The sequence below is a fragment of the Hipposideros armiger genome, unplaced genomic scaffold, assembly GCF_001890085.2.
Source record: "Hipposideros armiger isolate ML-2016 unplaced genomic scaffold, ASM189008v1 scaffold_0, whole genome shotgun sequence".
NCBI lineage: Eukaryota > Metazoa > Chordata > Mammalia > Chiroptera > Hipposideridae > Hipposideros > Hipposideros armiger.
The window spans coordinates 3,890,607-3,914,244 of NW_017731350.1; the positions used below are offsets into that span (position 1 = coordinate 3,890,607).

At 46.8% G+C, this 23,638-nt stretch overlaps 1 protein-coding gene across 2 annotated transcripts in view; it reads right to left on the reverse strand.

The window, feature by feature from the left end:
* EFR3B (EFR3 homolog B) overlaps positions 1–23,638 on the reverse strand; it is a 91,674-nt gene that overhangs the window by 32,647 nt on the left and 35,389 nt on the right. For both annotated transcript variants that reach the window (XM_019646703.1, XM_019646797.1), the window contains 3 exons: positions 22,984–23,111; positions 13,772–13,922; positions 2,621–2,742 (listed from right to left, as the gene is read on the reverse strand). In XM_019646703.1, the coding sequence (XP_019502248.1) occupies positions 2,621–2,742; positions 13,772–13,922; positions 22,984–23,111 (401 nt within the window). The remainder of the gene's footprint in view (positions 1–2,620; positions 2,743–13,771; positions 13,923–22,983; positions 23,112–23,638) is intronic.

The window sequence follows — 23,638 nt, forward strand, 5'->3', positions numbered from 1 at the left end:
ACATTCTGAAGAATCAGGCCTGGGGGAGAGGCAGTCTCTTACTGCTCCTTCTAATGGATTCAGTGGAGGCCTGCCCACGTGCAAGGGACCTGGGATGTCTCTGAACGCCAGGGAACCGTGTGTGCGCGTGCACACATACAGCTGTTTATGGGACTGAAGGGTACTTCTTGGAAAGGGGCTCTGGGCTCTCTGGGCTGTGAATGAACAACAGGGAGAGAGCTTAGGGAAAAAGGGGTGCAGGAAGGTTTTGGAAACGAGACAAGAGGGAAGAAGAAGACTGATGCCAGGAACTCTTCTCACCCCGCAGGCCTTCCTTTCATGGAAGGCAAGTGCCAGCCTGTGGGTGCTAATCGCACTGCCCAGTTTCCAGGAGCCAACCTCAGCAACCCTTCTCCCGATGTTCAGTACACTCCTGACGCTGTCAGAAGGCAGTGCTGACCATGTCTGCTTCCGTGCCTCTCCACCAAACAGTGTGGAGTGAGCGTGTGTGTGTGTGTGTGTGTGTGTGTGCACGCGTGCGTGCATGCGCACAAGATTGCATGGATGTGTGTGTGTGTGTGTGTGATTGTGTACTTGAATGTAAGAGTGCGTGTGATTATGTATATGATTGTGTGCACGAGTGTGATTCTGTGTGGGAGAGAGGGAGGGAGGGAGGGAGAGAGGGAGAGAGAGGGTAGGGGCACAAAGAGCATCCCATCTGCCCCCCTTCTGAAAGCTTGGCACTTCCTGAATGGTCACTACCTGTTACAGCTCTACCTGGTTACAGTCCTGCACCTGCCCCAACACATTCTTCTGGACATGCCCCATCTGCTCCAGGCCCCTCTGCCTTGTCATAGCCATTCTAGAGTGAGGTGGTTACTGGAGGAGCCAACACTGGGGAGAGGCCAAGGGGCTCCTCCCTCCTGTGGCCCCCACTGGCTTCATCATATGCACTGTGGTAGCACAGCCCAGGGAGCCCATGACTAGGTCCGGGAGTGGGAGACTGCGGGCACTGCTGACCAGTTGCATGGGGACCTGCTCCGGAGTCATCCCATCGGCGTGGAAGCTTTGAGAACAGGCAACCTGGGGGTTGGAGGGACTCACTTCCTGTTTCTCCAACTCAGATTGTCAACTGTGGCAAGAGCTGTTGTTAGGGGCACACTGGGCTCCTTGACCCTGCTGTTGCACAAAACGTGACACTGTGGGCTCTGTGAGGTGCTGAGGCATCAGCTGGGCTCAGAGGTGAACCAATGGAGAACTGGTTTACTGTGAGCATACTGGCCACATGACAACTCCAGCCCCACAGTCCCCTTCTTCTCTGACTGCTCCGGTAGCTTTGGTTGGTATGGACAGCTTAGTCCTTCTCCCTTCTTCTCCTTCTTTTGAACGCATTCTCCAGTTTCATATAGCTCCCCAGGTTGAAAACACACGTTGTAGGCAGGGACCTGCTTCTCACCCTTTTGCACCTTGTAGTTCCAAGGACAATGCTTCCATAAAACACCAACTTACAGCTGCATCAGCCTGACACCCGCTTCATCTACCTGTCAGCACATATCCATGTACATTTGCTTGTGATTTCAAGGAGGGGTTTTATTTCTACGTCGATGAGTGTACTTCTGTAAGTTAAGTATGTTCATAAGTTTGACTATGTGTATGGAAAAGTGTACTCTGTAATTCAAGATATTTATCTGAAAAGCATCTACTTATTCACTTACTCAACAAATATTTACTGAGTGCCCACTGTTCTCCGGGTGCTGCTTTAGCACTTGGAATGCACCAGTAAATAAAATAGTGATTCCTGCCCTCACAGAGCTCACATTTCAGTGGGGAGAAGAAGGCCATGAATAAAAAACATAATAAGTAAATTATGAAACATGTTTGAAGGGGATGAGTGCCATGGGTAAAAAAAAAACACAAAAAAACCCAGAACAGGCTGAGGGAAAACGGGAGTGGGTGTATGGGGATATTCAGGGGAAGGTGTCGCTGACAAGGGGACCTTTGAGCAAAGGTTTGAAGGGGCTGAAGGAGTGCACTATACAGACCCATGGAGGAAGCATTCCAGGCACATGAGCAGGCTGTGCAAAAGCCCTGTGGCAGCAATGCTTCTGGTGTGTTTGCAGGCAGCAAGGAGGCCTGCATGGCTGGAGGGGAATGAGTTAGGGAGAGTGGAGGAGATGAAGTCAGGAGGCAGTGGGGATCAGCCAATGTGAGGACTTCGCTGATTATTGGTGGGTGCATATTTGGATGGATAATGGTGAGTGGGAGTGTTTCTGGGTATATAAGTACATGTACTTCTGAACAAAGGGGCATGGGTGTACGCACGTGTGTGTGTGTGTGTGTGTGTGTGTGTGTGTGTGTGTATGTGTGCTGTCATTGACTCTCAGATTGGGCTCACAGGTCTGTGACCTTACATCCCACCCCGTTTTCTGCCCCAGAGGCTGTTCCTTTAGGAAACCCGGTGCTGGGAGCCCAGCACCACCCACTTGCCCACCTAAGTTCTCCCGGGTGCTCTTTCAGAGCAACGTCAGAGCAGAGGAAAACTCCAACGGGATCAGGGACACACTTGGGGCTGGCAACTCTTTAAGACCCATCGATGCTTCTGTCACTAGCTGTGCAAGGCCCCTCGTCTTCCCCTACTCACTTGGTCTTGATTTCCAAGTCGTCGTGGCTGGAGTGGCACATTTCACTGAAGCGAGACACAAAGAAGTCATAGCTCCGATGATAGGATGGGGTGTCCTCCTCGATGTTGGCAAACTTCACAAACTACCCGGGAGGAGAGAGAGAGAAATGCACGTGAGAGGTGACCCACTGTGCTACTCAACTTTGGGTGCTGGGACTTGATGTCCTCAGGCTCCCTGCCATAGTAAAACCATGGAATAAACCACACCCCAGGAACCATGCATCCCAGGACCCGGCGCTGGTCCGTCTCCCAGGGCACACTCGAGATATCTGAGTTCCAAATCCTGCTCACCGTTGCTGTCTACACAACAAGACTGGCACCCGTGGCCCTTCTCAGTCCTTCCCTGCTGGGGTGAGCACAGGGTGGAAGAGAAGAGAAAATAAACGGGGCTCACTGAGCCGCCCGCTCCCTTTTATATCCAGAGCTGCACCACAAACAGAGGCTGAGAGAGAGGCTGTGAGGAGTAACACTAAAGCTGAGCAAAAGCCATCATCAAAGCGCATAGCACCACCCTAGCGTACATTCTGGGAAACAGGAACAAACCTGAGATTTGATTAAGAAGTGTCGTTACATTGTATTGTGAAAAATTTGAGTACATCTTTAAGCTTGCCGTTTCATTTCCGTAAGTCTTGCTCAGCATTCTCAGCTGCTGGATTCCTTCTGTCGTCACTGTGCTGCACATTTGCAATTGCAAATAGGGACTGAATTTTCACCGAGTCCCACAGAGAAGCAAGAATCACAGACTAAGTGGAGTTAAATTACTAAAACATTAAATAGAATTCTTATAGGTTATTTTATTTGTTATAAATTCAGTACTGTAAACAACTCTAAAAAGATTAGAATTCAAATGTATTCTCTGTTATTCTGCCTTGTATTATTTAATTTTTACAAACATTTGTTCAAAAAGGATATACGATTGAGATGATTCTAGTACCAATTCCTTTGTGTGTGTGTGTGTGTGTGTGTGTGTGTGTGTGTGTGTGTGTGTGTGTGTGTGTGTGTATGTGAGGTTTTCAAGCACCAACAAGCAATGCCCCAGACAACAGCTGGGTGTCTTACAATTCAACTCAATTCTGACACTATTTACCCAGAGAGAGCATCAGATCATCAGATCCCACAGGTCAAGTGTTCAGCTTCACAAGGCTGCCCCTCTCCCCCGCCCCCAAGAGTACAATCACAAGTTCTGGTTGTCACCTGTACTTCTGACTGACCAGCTGTAGATGATAAGCTTCTAGGATTCCCTTCTTGGGTTCATTTAATTTGCTAGAGCAACTCACAGAACTCAGAGAAACATTTTAGTTACTAGATTGCCAGTTTATTATAAAAGGATAGAGCTCAGGAACAGACAGATGGAAGAGATGTGGAGGGCAAGGTAAGTGGAAGGAGCCCGGAGTACCCACGCCCTCTCCAAGCACCATGCTCCCTGCACGCTCCCTGCAACCCAGACGCTCTCCGAAGCCCGTCCTTTTGGGTTTTTATGGAGGCTTCATTACATAGGCATTACTGATTAAATCACTGGCTATTGGTGATTGAACTCACTCAAATAGGACATGCAGCTACAGGGGGTTCTAACTACAGATCTCCCTCTAACTGGCGTTGTGACCTCTGAGTGGGGCATTTAACTTCTCTTAGTGATAAAGAGGGAGAAACAGTCAAACCAAGGCTTTGTCCCTAATGTTCAGTGACAGCATGGACTCAAATGTATGTCAGGAGAATGAGTGACCCAACTTCCTGTTCACTGGTTTGAGAGTTTATGGGCTAATAACAGCAGAAGTTTTGAGACTTACATAGATCAGGTATTACCCTATGCATTTTACATACATCACTGCTTTTATTTCCTAAAATGACTCTAAGTTAGAGAGCCATCATTATTCTCATTTTACGGAGAGACTGAGACCCACAAACATTAAGTAACTGGCCTAGGGTCCTGCAGGAGTAACCCTCCACAGCAGGCGCTCCGCCCTGCACACCTGCTGGGTGTGTGTGTGGGGGGTGATATTCCTGCTTCCTGCTCCCTCTAGCACCTCATGCCAAACGACCCAGGAGAGCTGCTTACACGACTGGTGGTGGATGCTGTCAAGTGGTGGTGGAAGAACAAGCAGAGGATGAAGAAGCAGCCAGGAGTGACCTTAGTCTGGCCTTTTTGGGGGGGCTGGAGGAGTGAGGGCGCTGGTTTCCAAACACTACGGGACAACAGAGTCAAGGGGGCTTGGAACCACGCAGATTCCTGCCACCAGCCCAGACACGCTGTGTCCGTCGTGGATGAGGCTCAGGTATTTACCTTTTAGCAAGATCCCACGAGACGGCTGGTGGATGGGCTGAGACTCACATGTGAGAGACAACGCAGAATCACCGGCAGGCAACCGGGTCTGTCTCTCCTCTCCAGCCCCATCCCCCACCCTGATGCTTCTCTGATTCCTGATATCTCTCTATGGAATGCGACATCAAGTCCCCGTTCACTTTCCACTTTGACTTTCCTCTTCCTCAAAGTGCCCTGGAGCCAGGAGCAGGTCAGGTGTCATGGCCTGCACGCGCGTCCATGCCCAGTGTCAGTTCTGGCCAGCTGTGATCCGCACTGCACACGCTGCGAAATATTTCCACTACTAACTCTTGGCTGCAAGGTTAGAACTGAGATTACAACCAATATTTAAAAATGGAAAATCCAGTGACAGCCACCAAAGTAACACAGGGTAGAAAACATGCATGGGGATTCCTCTCCTAAAACCATGGGTGGCCTTTTTCTAGGCTGGGCCAGTGGTTTTGTCTAAATCTGTTCCAACTGGGCCAGCCACAGCTGCTAACCACGCTGGAAAATGCCCTGTTCTTTTCTTCTGTGACTCTCTGCATCCCTGGATAGTTACTGTGCTGTACTCTTCTCAGAACTTCATTTTGAGCCTCTTTCTCAAATTTTGATTTCGACATAATGGTTTTATTTTATTTTATTATTTAAATGGAGGGCGCAGCTCACCGGCCCATGCGGGAATGGAACCGGCAACCCTGGTGCCATGAACCCCCACTCCAACCACCCGAGCCGCCCGGCCGCCCGACATAATGATTTTTGTATTTAAGTAGACTGTGCCCCTGCTTTATCTGCTGGGCCTACAGTCAGGCACCCATCTGTCCCCTCGCTCTGCATCTTGTCATCTGCGTGGCTATGGACCACTCACGTAACTCCTGAGCCACTGTTTCCTCATTTGTAAAACGGGGACATGAGGACTGATGCCACGGGGTGGTCGCCAGGGTTAAATGAGGGGACGTGAGCCGCGTGACCAGCGGTGCCTGGCTCTGAGGGCTACTCAGGAAACAGCACTGTGGTGAGCCTGGTAACAGTGGTCATTTGTGGTCTGCTTCCTCAGCGCCAGGCCTAGGCTTGGGGGCAGTGTGACCCTTGTCCTTTCCACGCCACCAACACAGGCCCAGACAGGCAATCCCAGAGAGGGGCCCAGATGGGCACTGTGGACCATGAAGGCAACGCATCTCAAGTCTAGAAAGAAGGAAGCGAGTTACAGCCACCCCCTCAACAGACTGGTGCCCCAGGGTGGGAGTGGGGACGGGCAGGGAGCAGGGGCGTTGGAAGGTGATGGCCAAGCCCCCAAAGCACCACCCAGGGACTGAGGGTCACTTAGTGCAGGAGGGTGGGATGGAGCACAGCACCGAGGGGCAAGACAGCGGGGCAAGAACGGGAGCCCAGAAGCCATCGCTGCAAGACCAGGAAGAAACGGCTCAACACGTGCTTCAGTTGTTTTCTTTTTCTCTTTAAAATGCATATATCCCCTCCTATGACCGCGAATAAAGTAGAGAAAATCAAGAAAATCTCCCTGAGCTCCTACAGTAACAGAAACTGTGTGAATTCCAGACTTATTCTTAGTAAGGTTTTATTTCTAAGACGCTTACACTTTTTATGGCTCCTACGGGATTCAGCACAAGTCACAAGTGTTTGTGGGGCAAAGTACGAATACGTCCAAGACACCACTTAACAAACAGCGCTCCATGCTTCACACATCCGCCACTCCACTCACAGTGCCTTCCCATCCCACTCGATCAGAAAAGCAGAATTCAAATACGTTCTAGTGACGCTCGTTTGCATTGTGTTAACTCACACTTTGTCCTGTTGGAAGCCTTTAAAATATTCATAGACAGAGGGGTTTGGGTTGGGAGGAGGCACCCATCTTGAACACCAGGTGTGGGCGGCAGCAATACTGGAAAGAAGCAGTTAACACCTATATTCTAAGTAAAAACAACACTGAATATTTCTATGGTCCTTGCAGCTTACACATAGTATTAGTTTCCGGGGACTGCATCACTCCCATCTCTGCTTTCACTTTCACATCGTCTCCTCTGTGTCCAGTCTCCCTCTGCCTCTCTCTTATAACGCCTGTGTGATTGCTTTTAGGGCCCATCTGGATAACCCAGGATACCCTCCCCATCTCATGATCTTTAACTTGGTCACATCTGCAGACACCCTGTTTTCATACAAAGTGACACTCACAGGTCTCAGGGATTGGCATGTGGACATCTTTTGGGGGACCATTTTCCAGCCTATCAGAACATCCATTATCTGATGTAATTTTTTGGCAAACCAGTGACTTTAGCAGGAGTTTTTTTGTTTGTTTGTTTGTTTTTTTAGCTGAGCCATCCTGCTACCTATTGGCAGCTTAGCGGCAGCTCAGCTCGGGCCAGGCATCGAACCGCTGTTGCTCAGAGCTCAAACTCTTAATATTTTTTATTGCTCCCATTGTGAAGATAAGGAAACTGAAGGTCTAAGGGAGCAAGTGAATTATTTCAGGTCAACCGGCTTGTGACAAGTGGAGCTGGGCTTCAAACTTGGGAAATCTGATGCTCTGATACTCTTTGCCCTCTACCAGTGATTTAAAAATTTTAACGTGCATCAGAACAACCTGGGAGCTTGTTGAAAATGCAGACTTCTGAGCCACCCCAGGCCTCTTGAACAAGACTGGGGGTAGGGCCCAGGTATCTGTATTCTGAAGACACCTCCTCTCCCACTTCCTACCCCGAAGATTCTGGGGTAGGGGATCTACAGCCCCAGGTCCTTTGTCCCTTTACTGGTAAGTTCAACCAGTAGCTATGGAAACATTCCGAGGCAGCTGGGAGAGAGAAAGCTTAAGCAATATGCTTAGGAAAATGCAGGGATGATTGTCCTTGGTGAAGGCTGGATAAACGGCCAAGTCCTTTGAACTGGAGTGGTTTGGGGTTGAACCAAAGGTTGGATGGGTAACCTGCCATGGCTCCATTTCTGGGGTCCAGGACTGGCCAGGAGGCTGCATTGACCATTCCATTCCCTCGCTCACTAGGACTCTTGCCCTGTTACAAAGGCTGGTGATGAGACCGCACTTAATGCCATACAGAGGGTGTGCGCCCCACCTATTACATTATGGGTGGCACCAGGACTAGCTAATAAAATAGGCACCTTTTTGGTACCAGGATCTCCGAGCATCCTTAGGAACCCTTGGTTTGATAGCTTGTTAGGAGGAGTTTCCCTTCCCCAAGTCTGAAAGAATAGCAGCACAGACACACCAGCCCAGAGGACCTGGCCAGGGAACGTTGGCCTGCAGTGTCCCCATGGGGACAGCTCCTAAAGAACCCACCCCAAGCTGCTCCTGAGTCTTCCAGGGGCTGACAAGAGGAAGCCAAAAGAGAAATTTTGGTGATGGTGGTTCAGAGGGTGAAACTGGGGTGTTTCATGGGGACCCTGGTCAAGGGACCGGACCCACGGTAGAAGTCCTCCTGGGAAATGTGCCAAAACCTGGCTGAGATGGGGTAGAGACTCTAAGGTTTGATAGTGGGGAAGGTCTTTTATTTATAACAGGCCATCCATATAGTGTTATGATTAGGAGAATGGGTCTGGAGCCAAAATGCATTTCTAAATCCCAGCTCCTCCACTTATTAGGCTGGTCTGGGACAAGTTACCTAAGCTTCCTGTGCCTCAGTCCCACATCTGTAAAATGGGGCTACCAAGAGCAGCTACCTCGTAGACTTGGTATGGCCAGCCCATCACAGTTAACAGTTGCAGCCTCATTGCCCCCCCATCCCCCCTCCAGTGCCTTGTCAGCTTGCTGTCAACACTCCATGAGTTTTCACTGGGCCCATTTGCCCGTGCTGCTGGTCACCATTTTTTTTTTTTTAACAAGCAGGAACTTTCTGTCTGCTTCACCTCTACCATTATTAATTCATACCTCACAAATGGCTTTTATTAAAATGCTACTTGCCTTGATGCATGAGATTGTGAACTAATAAAGTTGAGATCTTTGTATTAAACATATTGGAATGATGAGACAGGTCTCCATAGCAACGAACTGAAGATCCTGCACATGTGACCCTTCAAAGGCCATGGGCACTGCCTAGGGCCACTCTTTCAAAATCAAAGTTTCAGCTTTTTGTATGAGACAAAGTGTTCCAAGCCTCCCGGAACAGATCATCAACCCTCTGCACAGGCAGGAAGGAGCCGCAATTGTGTGGAAACAGAGTTACTAAGGGCCTGGGTCAATAAAGAGAGAGCAAATTCCAAATATTGACATTGCAAAACTAGCTCTCCCCTGGTCTGGGAAAGGGCAGCTGAGCTGGCTGGGCTCTCTGCAGCGCTAGGCGAGTCTCCAAGCAGCAGCTAGCCTTTCCCTCTTCTCCAGATGGGCATTCTGAGCCACACAACTTCCTGCCATCGACAACAGAGCCATCGTTTCAAAGGCTGGGCAGAAGGAGAACCCCAACTCGCTCATGGTCTAGGACTGCAGGCCTTTCCGCTGTGTTTACCTACAGAAGGAGAAATAGGAACTGCCTCTTTGCTTCACTAAGATGAGTACTAGCTGGAAAGCAGACCTTGTAAACCACACGGTTGTGACTTTAACACACCCTGCCCTGTTCAGCTCCCCCCTGCTGTTGTTTATAGAGGCTCCTGGGAGCAGTTTTCACTAAAGCCAGAGAGACAGTTCCACTGTGGCCTGGTCATGTTGTGCAGGTCTCCTGAGACAGTCATTCCTGAGACCTAAGGCATCCTCTCCTGCCTACCTCCACTGAGCCTTCCCTCCTTCAAGATTCTTTGTATAACTGGTGTGGTTTTAAGGTCTCCTAGGAAAGCTCAGTCCTTCCTTCCCGAGAAGGGGATTCCTTTGGCCCGGAGCAGCCCCATGTGCTGACCCCCAAGGCCTGAACCTGGGAAGCACCAGCTGCCTCTGCTCTAAGACTCTGTCATTTGCAGGTGCTGACCCATGACCCCATGACCCCATGAGCTGTTCCACTGGCCTCACGTTGACCTGCTTCCATGGGACCCAGTTCTAGCCTACTGATCTCCAGCAGTGACTTCAGCACTGTTGTTGGAGATGGGAGCATTTCTAGGCTGTAGAAGACAGTTTAAACCACAAGAGTTGATGAAATTGTCCAGGGGGAGCATATAGAGTGAGAAGAGGGTGAAGCACCTATCTTGGAGACCATAGACTTTTCAGAGGTAAATGTAAGAACAGAATCATTGAAGGAAACCATATTATTTTCTATGGTTGCTGTCATAAATTACCACAACTTAGTGGCCAAAACAACACAAATTTATTATCTTATAGTTCTGGAGATCAGAATTCTAAAATGGGTCTGCAGGGCTGTGTTCCTTCTGGAAATTCCAGGGAAGCATTCACTTCCCTCGCTTTTCTAGCTTCCAGAGACACCTATACCCTTTGGCTCATGGTCCCCTTTCACTACCATCTTCAAGGCCAGCAGGGTCGCATCTTCAAATCTCTTTCTCTTTATTTCCATCATCATGTCACCTTCCATCTGACTCTGGTCCTCTCATCTCCCTGTTACAAAGATCCTTGTGATGACATCAAGCCCACATAATCCAGGATAATCTCCCCGTCTCAAGATCCTTCACTTGATCATATCTGCAAAGTCCCTTCTGTCATACAAAATAACATTCATAGGTTCCAGAGATTAGCCTGTGGATATCCTTGGGGGACCACTATTCAACCAACCACAGAAACGAAGAAGGATGAGCCAGATGGGGAGAGCTGGAGTGACAGGGCCACGGAGTCCAGGGCGTATGAAGAAGGTGCAATCAACAGGGAGAAATGCCACCAAAGATAAAAACATCAGCTGAAAGATGAGGGGGAATGGGTTATTTATATGGTTTTACAGATTTCTAACTGCAAGGACAAAAATGTGCTTTTATAATGCAGAGAGCTAGCTATCACTACCCTAACCTGGGGTTGCACTTAGCATCCATAAAAGTGGGACACTAGACATTGTGCGCCCGTTGAGACGCTCAGTGTTGTACCCAGCACCCCCCATGAACTAATGTGGGCAAAAGTTTTTAACTGCATCTAACTAATCAAACCTTCAGATCTAATTCCAGTTTGCAGGAAGTACAGGAGACAGGAGCACAAAAAGAATGACACCACAAGGAAATAATCAGACAAATCCAGAATATGGGGCATTCTACAAAGCAACTGACTTGGTCTCTTCAAAAGCTCAATGTTATGAAAAACAAAGAGAGATGAGATGGGGTTGGGACTGGTTAAGAGATATAAAAGGCACAGAAAACAAAGTTAAATGGGGACCTTTTGGAGAAGCAGCAGCTGGACACAGGAAGCTGATGGACAGCCCCCATTTTCTCAATGCTAGAAGAAGGAAAGGCCACCTGTGAGACCAAAGAAACAGATTTGGGAAGCAATTGAGAAAATAGAAGGTTTATGGTGACCACTGAGAGGACGGGAGAGGGTGATGTCAAAGAATGTTGCTGCCCTGAAAGCCCAGATAAAATTGGAAAGTGTGTGTTTGTAGAGGCCCCAACCCGCAGTCATGTGGTCTTCTGAGGTGGTTCTCTGAACAGGGGCATTTGGAGGAGAAGGCAGGGCACGGCTGCAGCGGGACCAGAAGGCCAAGGTGGGTGGACAAAGAGTATGTTGGTTCCCACGGGGTCCAGGAGGGAGGCCAAGAAAGGCAGCCTCAGTGGGGGCTGAACCTGGGAGATAAAGAAAGGCATTCAGGGAGGAGAGATCTTAATGAGGTACAGGGGGAGTGAGGGAACAAGTGGGGAAGGGCAGAGCCTCGGGCAAGTCACAGGCTTTCTGCTTTACCAGAAGGAAAGCGCTCCAGGACCCTATATCACTCCAGCCACTGGAGGCCACCCTTCCCTGTGGCAGCTAAGTGACTTGCTTTTGCGCCACCTCCAAGCCTGCTTGACTTAAGGTTGTGGTGCAGTAAACGCACAAATACCTATATGCCACTGACTTTGGGTGGGGCCCAGTGAGAGGAGAGCACATGGCACAAGGCTGAATAAATCGCCGTTCTAAAGCTGGTGCTCTAGCTGCGCGAGCACAGGCAAGCCATTGGACTTCTTTGGGCCTTCATTTCCAGGCAGAGAAATCCAGCAAAATGGGGGTGATGGATGAAAAGCTCACCTTTTCTCTTTCTTTCTCTGTTTCCCAATTTCCTTGTCTTTCTTTCAATTTCCTGGCAGCAAAACCCTTTACCCAAACGAAATGTTGCAAGGTTCCACACAGACTCTTTCTATTCCTCCTCCTCCTGCAGCCCCCTTTTGCCCCCACAAAGCCTCAATCCCCATGAAAACCAGTTGAAACACCTCGGCTAGACTCTCTAAGATTACATCAAGCGCTAGCATGCTGGCAGTTCAAAAATGATGAGGCGCAAAACGACGCTCTTCTTGGGGGAGGCTTGAAAAGTTTCCAGGCTTAGAGAGCTGGAAAGAGCACCTGGATGAGGGCACCACTAGAAAGGCTGCCTCCAGAGCTGCACTTGGAATCCATTGCAGTTATTTGACTTCACTTACTTACAATTGCCTATCTTTACACAATCTTCACTGTCTGCAGGGCAGCCATTGTTAGTCGATCACTGTCTTGCTGTAGCAATGATAAACTGTGATGGAGAATCTAGGAATTTGCAGGGCCCTGGATTTTCAAGGCTGTAGCTAACAAAATGCCTACCCTGGGCCAGGATTTGCTGTGGGAAAAGCAAGAGCTGGCGGCCACCTGCTTCTGTGTCCCCAGTAGGGAGACGCCCTCTGGATGCCGGGTGACTGGTTTATTTTCAATTCAGATGTTCTCTTCTAGACTATAGTTATGTGAAACAGGACAAGGGAAACAGTATCTGAAGCTGTTGCCAGGGCAACCTGACAAAAGACTTCACCCTCTGCTACTGTAGATGTAATTTGTCCAAGGCAGCTGGCCCACAGCGAGAGGAAAGAGGAAGGAATAGGTTGTGACTTCTGGTCTTGAAAAGTTAAGTTGAAAGACAATTTTCCGGTTAAATCAACATAGAAAAGGAAAGCAGTTGTGACCCATGCAATAAAAATTCCGAAAAGTCAGGAATGAATGTGAAGAGGACAAACCTTAAACTTTATTATTTTTTTTTGGTGATATGCGTAAAATAGTTGTGCATCAGGGCTTTTAACACCAAGCTGCCTAAAGACCTGGAACTGAAAGTATGCCCTGAAGAGGAAGGAATAGGAGAGAGGGCAAGAAATTGGGGAAAGCAACCCGAAAATTCAAGTATGTATCTACACACATGCAGAGCTGGGAGTTCTTGACACACCTGCTAGGTCTTCTCTCCCCAAACCATAACCTCTCATGATAGCAGGCACCACACTAAGACCAGCATGCTAGGGCTTGGTCAAGTTCAATCCGCTCATGGTATCAATGACAAGACTGAGGTTCAAGGTTAACCTGCTGGAGGATACCCAGCTAGGTAAGGGCAGAACTAAGCCAGAAGCCCTGTTTCCTGCTTTCCTGTGATCTTTCCACCTGTGCCTCTGTCCCGTGGACGTCAGTTTATTCTATACAGTGATGGTTGCACCACCTTGTGGATATACTAGAACCACTGAATCATGTGCTTTAATGCGGTAATTTTATTTTTAAAATTTATTTTACTTTATATTTATATGAAGTATAATATATGTTATGTATTTATATTCAAATTAAAGTATACCTTTATCCACACGAAGGGAGCCACTAAGATAAGCACTGAGTCGTACTTACAGGGTCACAAACCAAATAGGAATGGATCGTAACCACACTGACCCCAAGGCTCCACCCGCCCTGTACCCCACTCCCAGCCAGAGCCCCCCAACCCCCATCTTCCCAGGCAGCTCCTTACCGAGTTGGTGCCGAGGATCTGCAGGTTGGGCTTCTCTGACTCCAGCAGCTTGGCCACCATCTTGAGGAAACTCTCCACGAAGAGGTTGATGCTCTGGCAGTGGCAGGCCATGAGCAGCTGGTCCAGCGCCTCCATGGCAATGCACACGTACCTGGGGAAAGCCACGCCGCTGCCATCACTCCGCGCACGCCCACTCCACCCGCACTACATGACAATCCAGAGGGCGGTGCAGTGATGGCCTGGGTGCATCCAGGTAATGAGGCTCTTCTACCAGCTGTCAATGCCTGGATGCCATCCCGACAGGTGCCCACCCCATCCCAGCACTGAGAAGCAGAGTTGGAAGGGAGCCTAAAGACCAACGCACACAGCGCTTCAATTTACAGCTGAAGAACAGGAGGACAGATGATGTTTACCACTTCGTGAGTAAATGGAGGCAGAAAGCATTGATACCCAGAGAGCAAATCCTGAACCAGAACACAGTGTGATCAGAGCATTACTTGATCCAAGTCAAGAAGTGTTGGTTGAGCACCCGCTGAGGAAAAGCTCTCCTAGTCAGGGCAGGGGGTATAAAGATGAAGAAGTCCTTCAAGTTAAGGATCCCAGAGTCGGATGGATGAGATAAACACACAGGAATCTCTCTTCTAAAGGGAAAATAAGAAATGCTGCAAGAAAATCATGCATGACGTCCCATGAGGGTTCCAAAGCAGGAGAGAGATGGCTGTAGTGGGGAGGAAGTGAAGAACCTTATGAAGCAAGTTTGTGAAGAATCTGACATGGGCCTGAGGACCAGCCAACTGCAAAGGTTAAGGAGCATAAAATTTGCAAGTTTTGTATTTGAAGATCTCAGAAGTTATATGATGAAGTATGACACAAATCATATGGTTGACGGTATTACTATGTCTGGGTGACCCTAAGTAGTGGGCATTTTTACCTCACGGAGGATAAGATAGACACAGAATCAAAATTCTTTCTCCTTATGAAGAAGGTGTGCTGTGTCAGTTCTAAGTCCCTAACTACTTAATTCTTCTGAAGCCTAAACCCTAAGTGAAGAGCCTTCAGAACTAGGAGTACACAGCATCCAATGGTGAATAGCTTACTAATTAAGTCAGTCCATGCTGTTTTTTGGACAACCAAATAAAAGCTTCTTTATATTTCAAGCAAATCCTAATAACTTCTATCCTTTATTTACAGATCTACTTTTAGGAGCAACAAGAAAGAGAGCTGAAACTTCTCCTACCTGCCAGCCCTGCAAAGACTTGAAAACAACAATCTCATTTTTCTTGTTCTCTTCTCCGTGCTAAAAATACCCAATTCTTCTCAAATTAGTCTTTGCAGGACAACCCCCAATTATCCTGGATGTCACTGTCTTCTTCAATGCCTCTCTTAAATCCCAATAAAAATGCTACCCAAGGATCATATTCCTATTGGGAATTAAGGGTACATGTCTAAGTTCACCCCAACATTTGTTCCGTGATAGTGACAAAACGAGCATGTGGTCGGATAATGTACACCATGAAAGATACAGCGTTCACTTACAAAGAATTTGCATTCCCCAAAAAATAAGGAAGACATTCATAGAAAAAGGCTATCTTTTAACTTCTAATGAGGAAGCTGCTGCAAATCTGTCAAAAATTAGCCTGATTTATATATTTATAATTTTCTTTAAGGAATTAGGTTTTGGGGGCAGAATGCTAGATGTCTCCCCTGGAATCTCTTCCCGCCCTTCTCCCTAGTAATTTAGAATTTTAGCTGAGCTTGTGGCTGCTTGCTAGGATCATCTCCTGAGGCCACATGATGAAAAAGTTGCCATTAAAATGAGGAGAAGTGAGGCGAACAATGTTAACATCATTTGCATAGAAGACAGGAGTTTCCTCCTGTCCTTTCTTCCCCTCTTCCTGCTGGCTGTGCCATGGCAACTACTGGACACCCAGAGATGAAAGTCCCTGGATGACCTCATGACGCAGAGCCCACAGACCCAGTCTGGACGGTTACTTGAGAGAGAGAAAAACCACTTCCATACTGCAAGAACCACTGTATTTTTGAGTCTCTCTCTCTGTATCCTAACTAACAGGATCCGATGATCAGGTTTAGGAGTGCTTTGAAAAACTGATGGTGCAAATCAAAGTGAGTCCTGAGCAATCCAAAGCGATTCAAATGACTGACGTCATAGGAAAGAGGAGTTGAAATGATTCCGTCGTGCTAGAAGGGGATCATCACAAGCCTCACGCACTTGGAGTGTGCGTTTATGTGCCCAGCACAGGGTGGCGCGCCTTCTACTTTGCCAAACCAAATCATGTGGAATAGAAAAGTACTTCCCTGTACAAAGAAAATGCAGAGGAAGTAAAGCGAGCAGAGAACTCCCAAACCTAACTGCAGTGCTAAGGAATCAGCCTCCAAGTCAAAAGCAAGGAGCAAAAGAGCCCTCTTTAAAGATCAAGTAAAGCTGTCACCACCGGCTTTTAAAGCGTCAAAGCTGCCTGACACTGTCAAGTCAGGTTCATATATGCCCCGTACATATAATACAGGATGAATGAAAAGATTGGTTCTTTATGTTGAGATCCAAATCATATCCATCTTTGAATGTTAGGCAGATATTTAAAAACTCCTCATTAGCTAGTCTTTGTCTTCTTTTTTTAAAAACTAAGTTTGGTTAAATAAAAAGAGAGCATGGGGAACACGACCATAGGATGATTGCCGGCTCTGTAATTAATACTTGTGGCAGCCACTCAGTTTCATAAACCTGTGTGTCCAAACTATCTCTCACGTGAGTCAGCTTTGCAAATCCAAGCATCTAAAGTAACAGCAGTCATGGCATCTTCTAAGTTTTTTTTTTTAAGACATCAGAAACCATTTCTTAGATACCCTTGAGCTAATTTCTATACCGAGCAACCATAAGAAACACAGCCTCTCTACTATGAAATTTTCCTGTTTACACTTATACAATGTTTCTTGTGTCTATATGGAGTCAACTATTATTAAATCACTATTTAACATTATTAAGTATTATTGAATAGTTGTCTCTGGGTGCATTCACAGGTCATGCTCTTATCTACAGAGTGTCTTTGAAATACAAAAGCGGGGTCTTTGAGCTCCTTCTGTGAACCAAGTCTCCATTCCTGGCTCGAGAGAGCCTTGCCCTTCAGAGGTCTTCATGGTTCACAGTCCAGGAAACCTGCTGTGCCTTGTGGGCCACCCCAGCATGTTTCAGGTCCACTGGGCAGGCCAGTGAAGCAGGCTGAATCCTGCAGGGCTGGGACCCTTACAAAGGGGACAGACTTTCCCTGAAGACCAAACTGGACCCATTCTGGCGACCAAACATGGTGAGTGGGAAATGGAGGCAGACAGCGTGGAAGTCTCTGCTCTGATCAATCACCTCAGCATCCTTCTTTATGAAGGGTTTCATCATTATTTTACAGAGTTTAAACAAGGGAAAGGAAGGGGTGGGGTGGAGTTTGGCAAGAGAAGAAACTAGGCCTCCCAAACCCTAGAGCTTAGATTGCTGCTTTTCCGTTTCCTGTAAAAAAAAAAAATTCCCAGAAAATACTGATAAGGAAAAACCATCCTTTTGGGGGAGGGGGAGAGAAAGAGAGAGGGAAAGAAAGGGAGAACGCAAGAAAGCAAGAAAGNGGCCCCAGAGGGGGCTAAGCTTGAACGTTAATTCAAAGAGAAAAGATCCCATTGAATTGTGAGAAAAAGAGGGTTTTCTAAGTAGCAAGAGGGTAGAAAGAAAACACTGACATTTCCTGAGTGCCTATTATATTATGTGCCTAACTTAAGCACTTTACACTTAAAAAAAATCCCATGAGGTTAGTATTGTCACTTTCAGATGAGAAAACCAAAGCCCAGAGAGGTTAGTTAATTTGCCCAAGATCACATAGAGAGCAAGGAACAGAGTCAGGAACAGAGCAAGGGAGGCCCTCTGACTTCAGAGCAACGGTGTCTAAAGATTTGAAGTGACATTAAATATGTAGGCAGGGGTATGAAGAAAATGTGCTCAAGTAGTAAAAAGATAATTTCTCAACGGAATTGTTTTTTAAGTTTATATATAACTAATGATGAATCTGAAGCAGCACTGTGGATTGTGCCAGTGTCACTTTCCTGGCATGGATATTGAATTACAGTTATGCAATGTCAACATTGGAGGAAGCTGGGTGAAAGGTACATGGGCTCTCTCTGGATATTTCTTTGTAACTACCTAGGAATCCGTATTTCATAATCAGACGTGCTTTAAAAGTTGGCATATAACAAAGGCAAAGACCCTTCTTTTGAGTGGAGGTGGTAATTGGCAGAGGACCTTGACATAAGACTCTGATCTGCTCATGGGGGTGCAAGAGCCAGCCTCATGCCAGAGCCTCTCCTACCACCCCTTTGTGTGACCAGCCAGCCCCACACACTAGGTTGGCTGCCACTGGAGGGAGAAATAAGGTTTGCCACACAGATACTGAGCACCTATTATAGACTCCTACTATGCCAAAGGGCTGCCTGGGGACATAAAGTGTTAGCAAGACACACAGGTCTGCTTTCAGGGCTCTGACAGTCTAGGTGGGGAGAAAAGGCACAATCAATAAATAAAAAATATAAGCCAGCCTGGGTGGACTGACCTTTCTCATGGAAAGTTTCCTGTGTTACTACGGTGGCTCAAAGGAGAATACAGGCTGCTTAGGCTGGGCTGGTTAAGGAAGATTCTCAAGNAAGAAAGAAAGAAAGAAAGAAAGAAAAGAAAGAAAGAAAGAAAAAATGGCTACTCACCAGGAGTAGAAATTTTGATGGAAAGTTGAAAAGTAAGAAAGTTTAAGGCCTAGTTCTCTGAACACACTATCCTTCATTCCCCATATTTGATCCCAATACTAAGGATGAAAGGACTGTGATTACGAACTTTTCAAAGTATCTTAAAGATTAGAAGTCAATGGGAACTTGCAAGCCCCTAGTTCAATGCTTGCTGTGTTGGTCTTATCTTACCATCACCTTCCCAGGTATGTCCTACACTCTCAAAAGGACTAGAGCACAGGTTTCTCAGAATGATGTCTGCTAACAGGACTAGGGCCAGTCAGGATGGTCTCAACAGAGATCTGATCTGGGCTTGGAGTCTTGGAAGACACCCAGTGCAGTAATGAGTCTGGGAAACTGAACTGGCCTGACTGGGTACTCAGAGCAGGATGGGGTAGAAGAGAGCAGCTGAGGACTAGCCCGTTGCAGGAGCTCAAGGGAGAAGGTAAGAACAGCTTACCGACCACAGCAGCAGGTGATAACCAAGGGTTTTGGATGTACTAGTAGGGCTTCCCAGCAGGTAAGGAGGACAGGCCCCAAGGAATCTGGATGGACTAGGGTTCATAAGTAGCAACCAAATCCTGGAGAGGACACTTGGCAGGTTGAAACAACAGGAACTCAGGGTCAAGGCATAACGTGACTTATAATAACTGAGGAAAATACACAGGGGCCCTGGTACGTAGGAGCAAGGCAAGAAGTACCTTGTATGAACTCCACGATAGGTAGCTGGCTCTGCTTGAACACCCTGTCCTCTGTCAGGAAAGGCCCGAGGAGCCAGGGAGATGCTGAGCCTCTAGCAGAGGAGGAGCGGGCATGCAAAATCTGGGACCCAGGCCTAGTTGGAAAGGGAAGGCAGATCTGGGGTCGGAGATGAGGACCAGCAGACAGGAGAGAGGGGGCAGCTTTAGCAAGGCCAGTCATTGCCCAAGAATCACTCAAAGAGCAGAGGCCTTGAAGAAGGACCTCTGGGCAGTTTGAATGCATTTGGTCAGCCCCACGCCTGGATAGAACCTCCTAAGGTTTAGGAGCCCAAAAGCAGGGACTGACCTCAGCCAGTGGAGGGAAGGACGAACCTCCTCATCCAGTAGGAATCTGTGGTATCTCTGAAGGGTCAGCATCCGCTAACCAGGTTCAGGGTCCTTCCGGGGAATGTGTATCTCTTAGGAACCCCCCTCCCAGGTCAGCTCTGGGGCCAGGCTCCTTGGGGAGCAGCCCATCCCTTTGGGTGTGGACATCTCCACCCTATAGGGCTCCAGGCACTGGGATACCTGACAGGATCTAATATGACGTTCTGGACATGGTCAGTGCTCTGTGGTCATTTTCACCTGACCCCAAGTCTCACACAGCACCGCCATTCCCTGCCTTACTCTCTAGTTTCTGGGGGGTGTTCTAGCAGTTGGGCTGAACTGGAAGGGAAATGTACAAAGCAGAAAATATGAAACATATGAGGAAACACTTGCTGTTTGCTATTCTGCACATCACTGCCCATCATAGTCCATGCCAACGAAAAACACTGAAATTCGCACTATATCCTCTCTCTGCCCACATCTGGTTCTCACCACTGATGCTGAACAAATATACATGTAAAGACCCAGTTCACACACAACTGGAATGGGGTGATGCTGCAGGGAGGCAATGGGACAGAGGAGGGTGGTTCTGCCACTGGGTCCAACACCCAAGGTTCATGTCCGCATGGTCAAACCGTAAGTACAGACACATGCATGACAGCAGGAAGACACAGCCCCTCAGACTGTTCGCATGCAAATATTTTACTCTTCCCAAGCTGCCATCAGTGACAAGGAAGATGATGTGATGAGTATGGCACTGGGTAAGGCTAGACGGGGAAGGGAGGAGAGAGAACAGGAGATCAGAGCTAACAGATCTTCTCTAAATCTTTGATTAGAGCCCCCAGCGAGGCCTTCAAGGCTTTAAATACTTAGATGCTGCATAAGCTATTTTTAACAGACGGTACCAATTCCAAATTGCAGTTCTAAGGGCAGTGGAATACATCTGAGTGGCTTTGCTGGCCTCAGGATATTTTTACAGAGAGAACTGCAGCGAAGGCAGGCAAAATTAGTATTAAATGTTTAATGTTATTGCTCACACATTGGTGTGGGGTTCAATCTAGGATAAAGTCATTTTTACTTGCATGAACCTGCTTTATAAAATGTCAAGGCGACTTATATAATCAGCATGTACAGTATATTCATGTCCTTTTTCTTGAGCATGTGACCTAATTTTACTATATAAAATGATCATGGAAATGAATTGTTTCTGATCTTGCTTTTATACCAGGGTTATAGCTTACGGTTGGATTTGCTGGTGAGTCCTACAGAGGTGTGGACCTTACAACCTGTCAGCACAATGTGAACCTTTTCACTCTAGCACTTGCTCCATCTTCCTCAGCAGGAGAAAGGCACCTTAGAGGGTGGTGGGGCTGATGGGCAGTTGGGGTGTGGGGGAGCATGAAGGGGGTCAAGGGGAGAGAGCACAGCAAAGGCCCAGAGGCAGGAGGCTTGGAGAGCCAAAGGTAATTGACAGCCAGTCCATCTGGAGCGGGTCTAGAGCAGCCGTGGCAGATGTGGCAGTTATGGCGGGCGTGGCTGGGTGAACCAGCAAGTTAGAGGCAGGTTGTGGAAGTCCCTATTATAAGTCAAGCTAGGAGCTTGTATTTTATTCTAATGGAGCCTGGCAAGTGTAGCTTTGGAACTGTGTTTTGATGACCACAGCTAGCAGCATTAACCTGGAAGGACCAGAACAGGAAAATGGGGAGCAAAGGCTACAAGAGAGTAAGAGGCTGCACCAGGAGGAAGGTAGGATGGATATAAAAGGCTCTGTAGAGAACAGAAGCAACAGGACTGAGGAACCATTCCCTAAATCCACCCCACCCTCTGCTATACCCTCTGCCCCGTCACCAATGTTACCAGGGACAGCTGAGGGTTCCCTTTATATTCAGCCCCACTCCGAATTGTGGTGTGATGGGGAAGCAGCAAACAGTATGTCCTGCAGGTCACCTGTTTCATTGTGAGGGTAACACATGCTCAGTAGAGAACATGCAGGAACACAAAAAAGGCAGACAGGAAAAAACCAAACCAATGAACCCCAGCCATACTGCTCACAAAATGCATATTCTTAACATTTGTGGCATGTTTGTTTTTCTTTCTCTCTTTTCTAGGCACTGAGATTTGTTGTTTATTTTTAACTTGATTGTCAACACTGTGTACATGATTATGTAATCCATGTTTCCATATTACATGGAAAGCATGCTCATAAACACCATTTTTATTGACTAGATACTATTTCAACAAGTGATAAACACCATAATTTACTAAGCTCATATTCTCCTCTTACGGGGCATTTAAGATATTTCCACATTTTCATTATCACGTAAAACACCATAATGAATATCTCTGTGTGTAAAGCTCAGTTATAGGTAAGATTGATTCCTTGGGATAGACGAATAGAAACAGAATCATTGGATCAAAGGACGTAAGTGTTTTTGAAGCTCTTGACATATTTCAAAATTACTTTCTAGGAAGTTTCAACCAATTTGCACTCGTTCTAGAAAAGAACTAAAATGCCTCTCACGTTGCCATCCCTTGGTGCAAACTGGAAATATTTACTTCTTTTAATCAATTTGATAAGTGAAAATGGTATCTTAGTATTTGAATCCACATCTTTGATTATAAGTTTGTTAAATATTATCCCATGTTTGTAACCAGTTCTATCTCCTCTTCTGTAAGATGGTTATTTAGGGCCCTGGCCTCAAATCTTTAAGTGTCTCAATTTCCCCCATGGACCCCCACTACTTATTACGTGCCACTAAAATATAAGTCTGAATCCTTTGTCTGATTTTTAAAAAAACACTTCATCATGTGTCTCTTACATTTTGATGGTTTCGTTTTTGACATCAAATATTTAAAATTTTAAACAGTAAATCTATTGATCTGTCATTTTCTTTAAGACTTTTTTGGTCCTCTAAATATGGTAAGTCCTCCCATCTCAGAAGATTGATAAATATTTCACTTAAGTGTAATTTTAATGGGGAAATTACCTCTAATCTTGTTTTTTCACTAGAATACAAACAGTTCCTCCTTGCTTTTCAAGACAGTAAAGTTGAACGAGGCAGGATGGGTTTCATGAGCATAATAGCATATTCTGGGCTACACTAAGTTTTCAAGGCCTCAGGATGTGTGTGAGCTTCTGGATAGTGACACAAGGGTGGATGTTAAAAAGAGGTGATCCTAGGAAGTCAACATCCCTTTCTTCCCAAATCTGGGCAATAGCAGAAGAACACATGGAACCCACCCCTCAGCCCCAGTCCCCATTTTCTGTCTGTTCAATAATCCAATCTACTATCATTTTCATTAAAAAATCCTATGTTTTGCCCTAAAAATATAACATAGTTTCTGAAAATCTCTCTCTCCCTTTCCCATCTTACTTACCCATATCGATGACGGCCCACGTCACGGATGAGCCGCTCAGAGAGGTAGGCGCCAATCCGATCTAGCTTTTCTGGAGCTGAGAGGGCATAGAAGGTCAGCTTCTCCATGTTTGTCTTCACCAGGCCATCCTGTAAAAGACAGATTGTTCCTGCTCCTTGTGGCCATACAATGGCTAGAAGAGTTCAAGTCCAAAGGTAACTAGGAATTAAATTTAATCAACATTTAGCAGAGTACCATTATGTATGTGACAGACAACATGCAGGTTTCAGGAATACAGAGATGATTAAAATATAAGTCTTGGGGCTGGCCAAATGGCTCAGTTGGTTAAGAACGTGAGCTCTGAGCAACAGGGTCGCTGGTTCGATTCCCACATGGGATGGTGGGCTGCGCCCCTCACAGCTAAGATTGAACACGGCACCTTGAGCTGAGTGGCTGTGAGCTGCTGATGGGTGGCTAGATGGCAACTGTACTTGGAGCTGAGCTAGCTGCGCCCTCCACAACTAAGACTGAAGAACAAAAACTTGACTGTTCCCCTTCCCCAATTCCCCAACACTGTTCCCCTTCTCCAATTCCCCAATAAAATCTTTAATATATATGTATATATATATATATTATACAAATATATATATATACACACACATATATATAAAAGTAT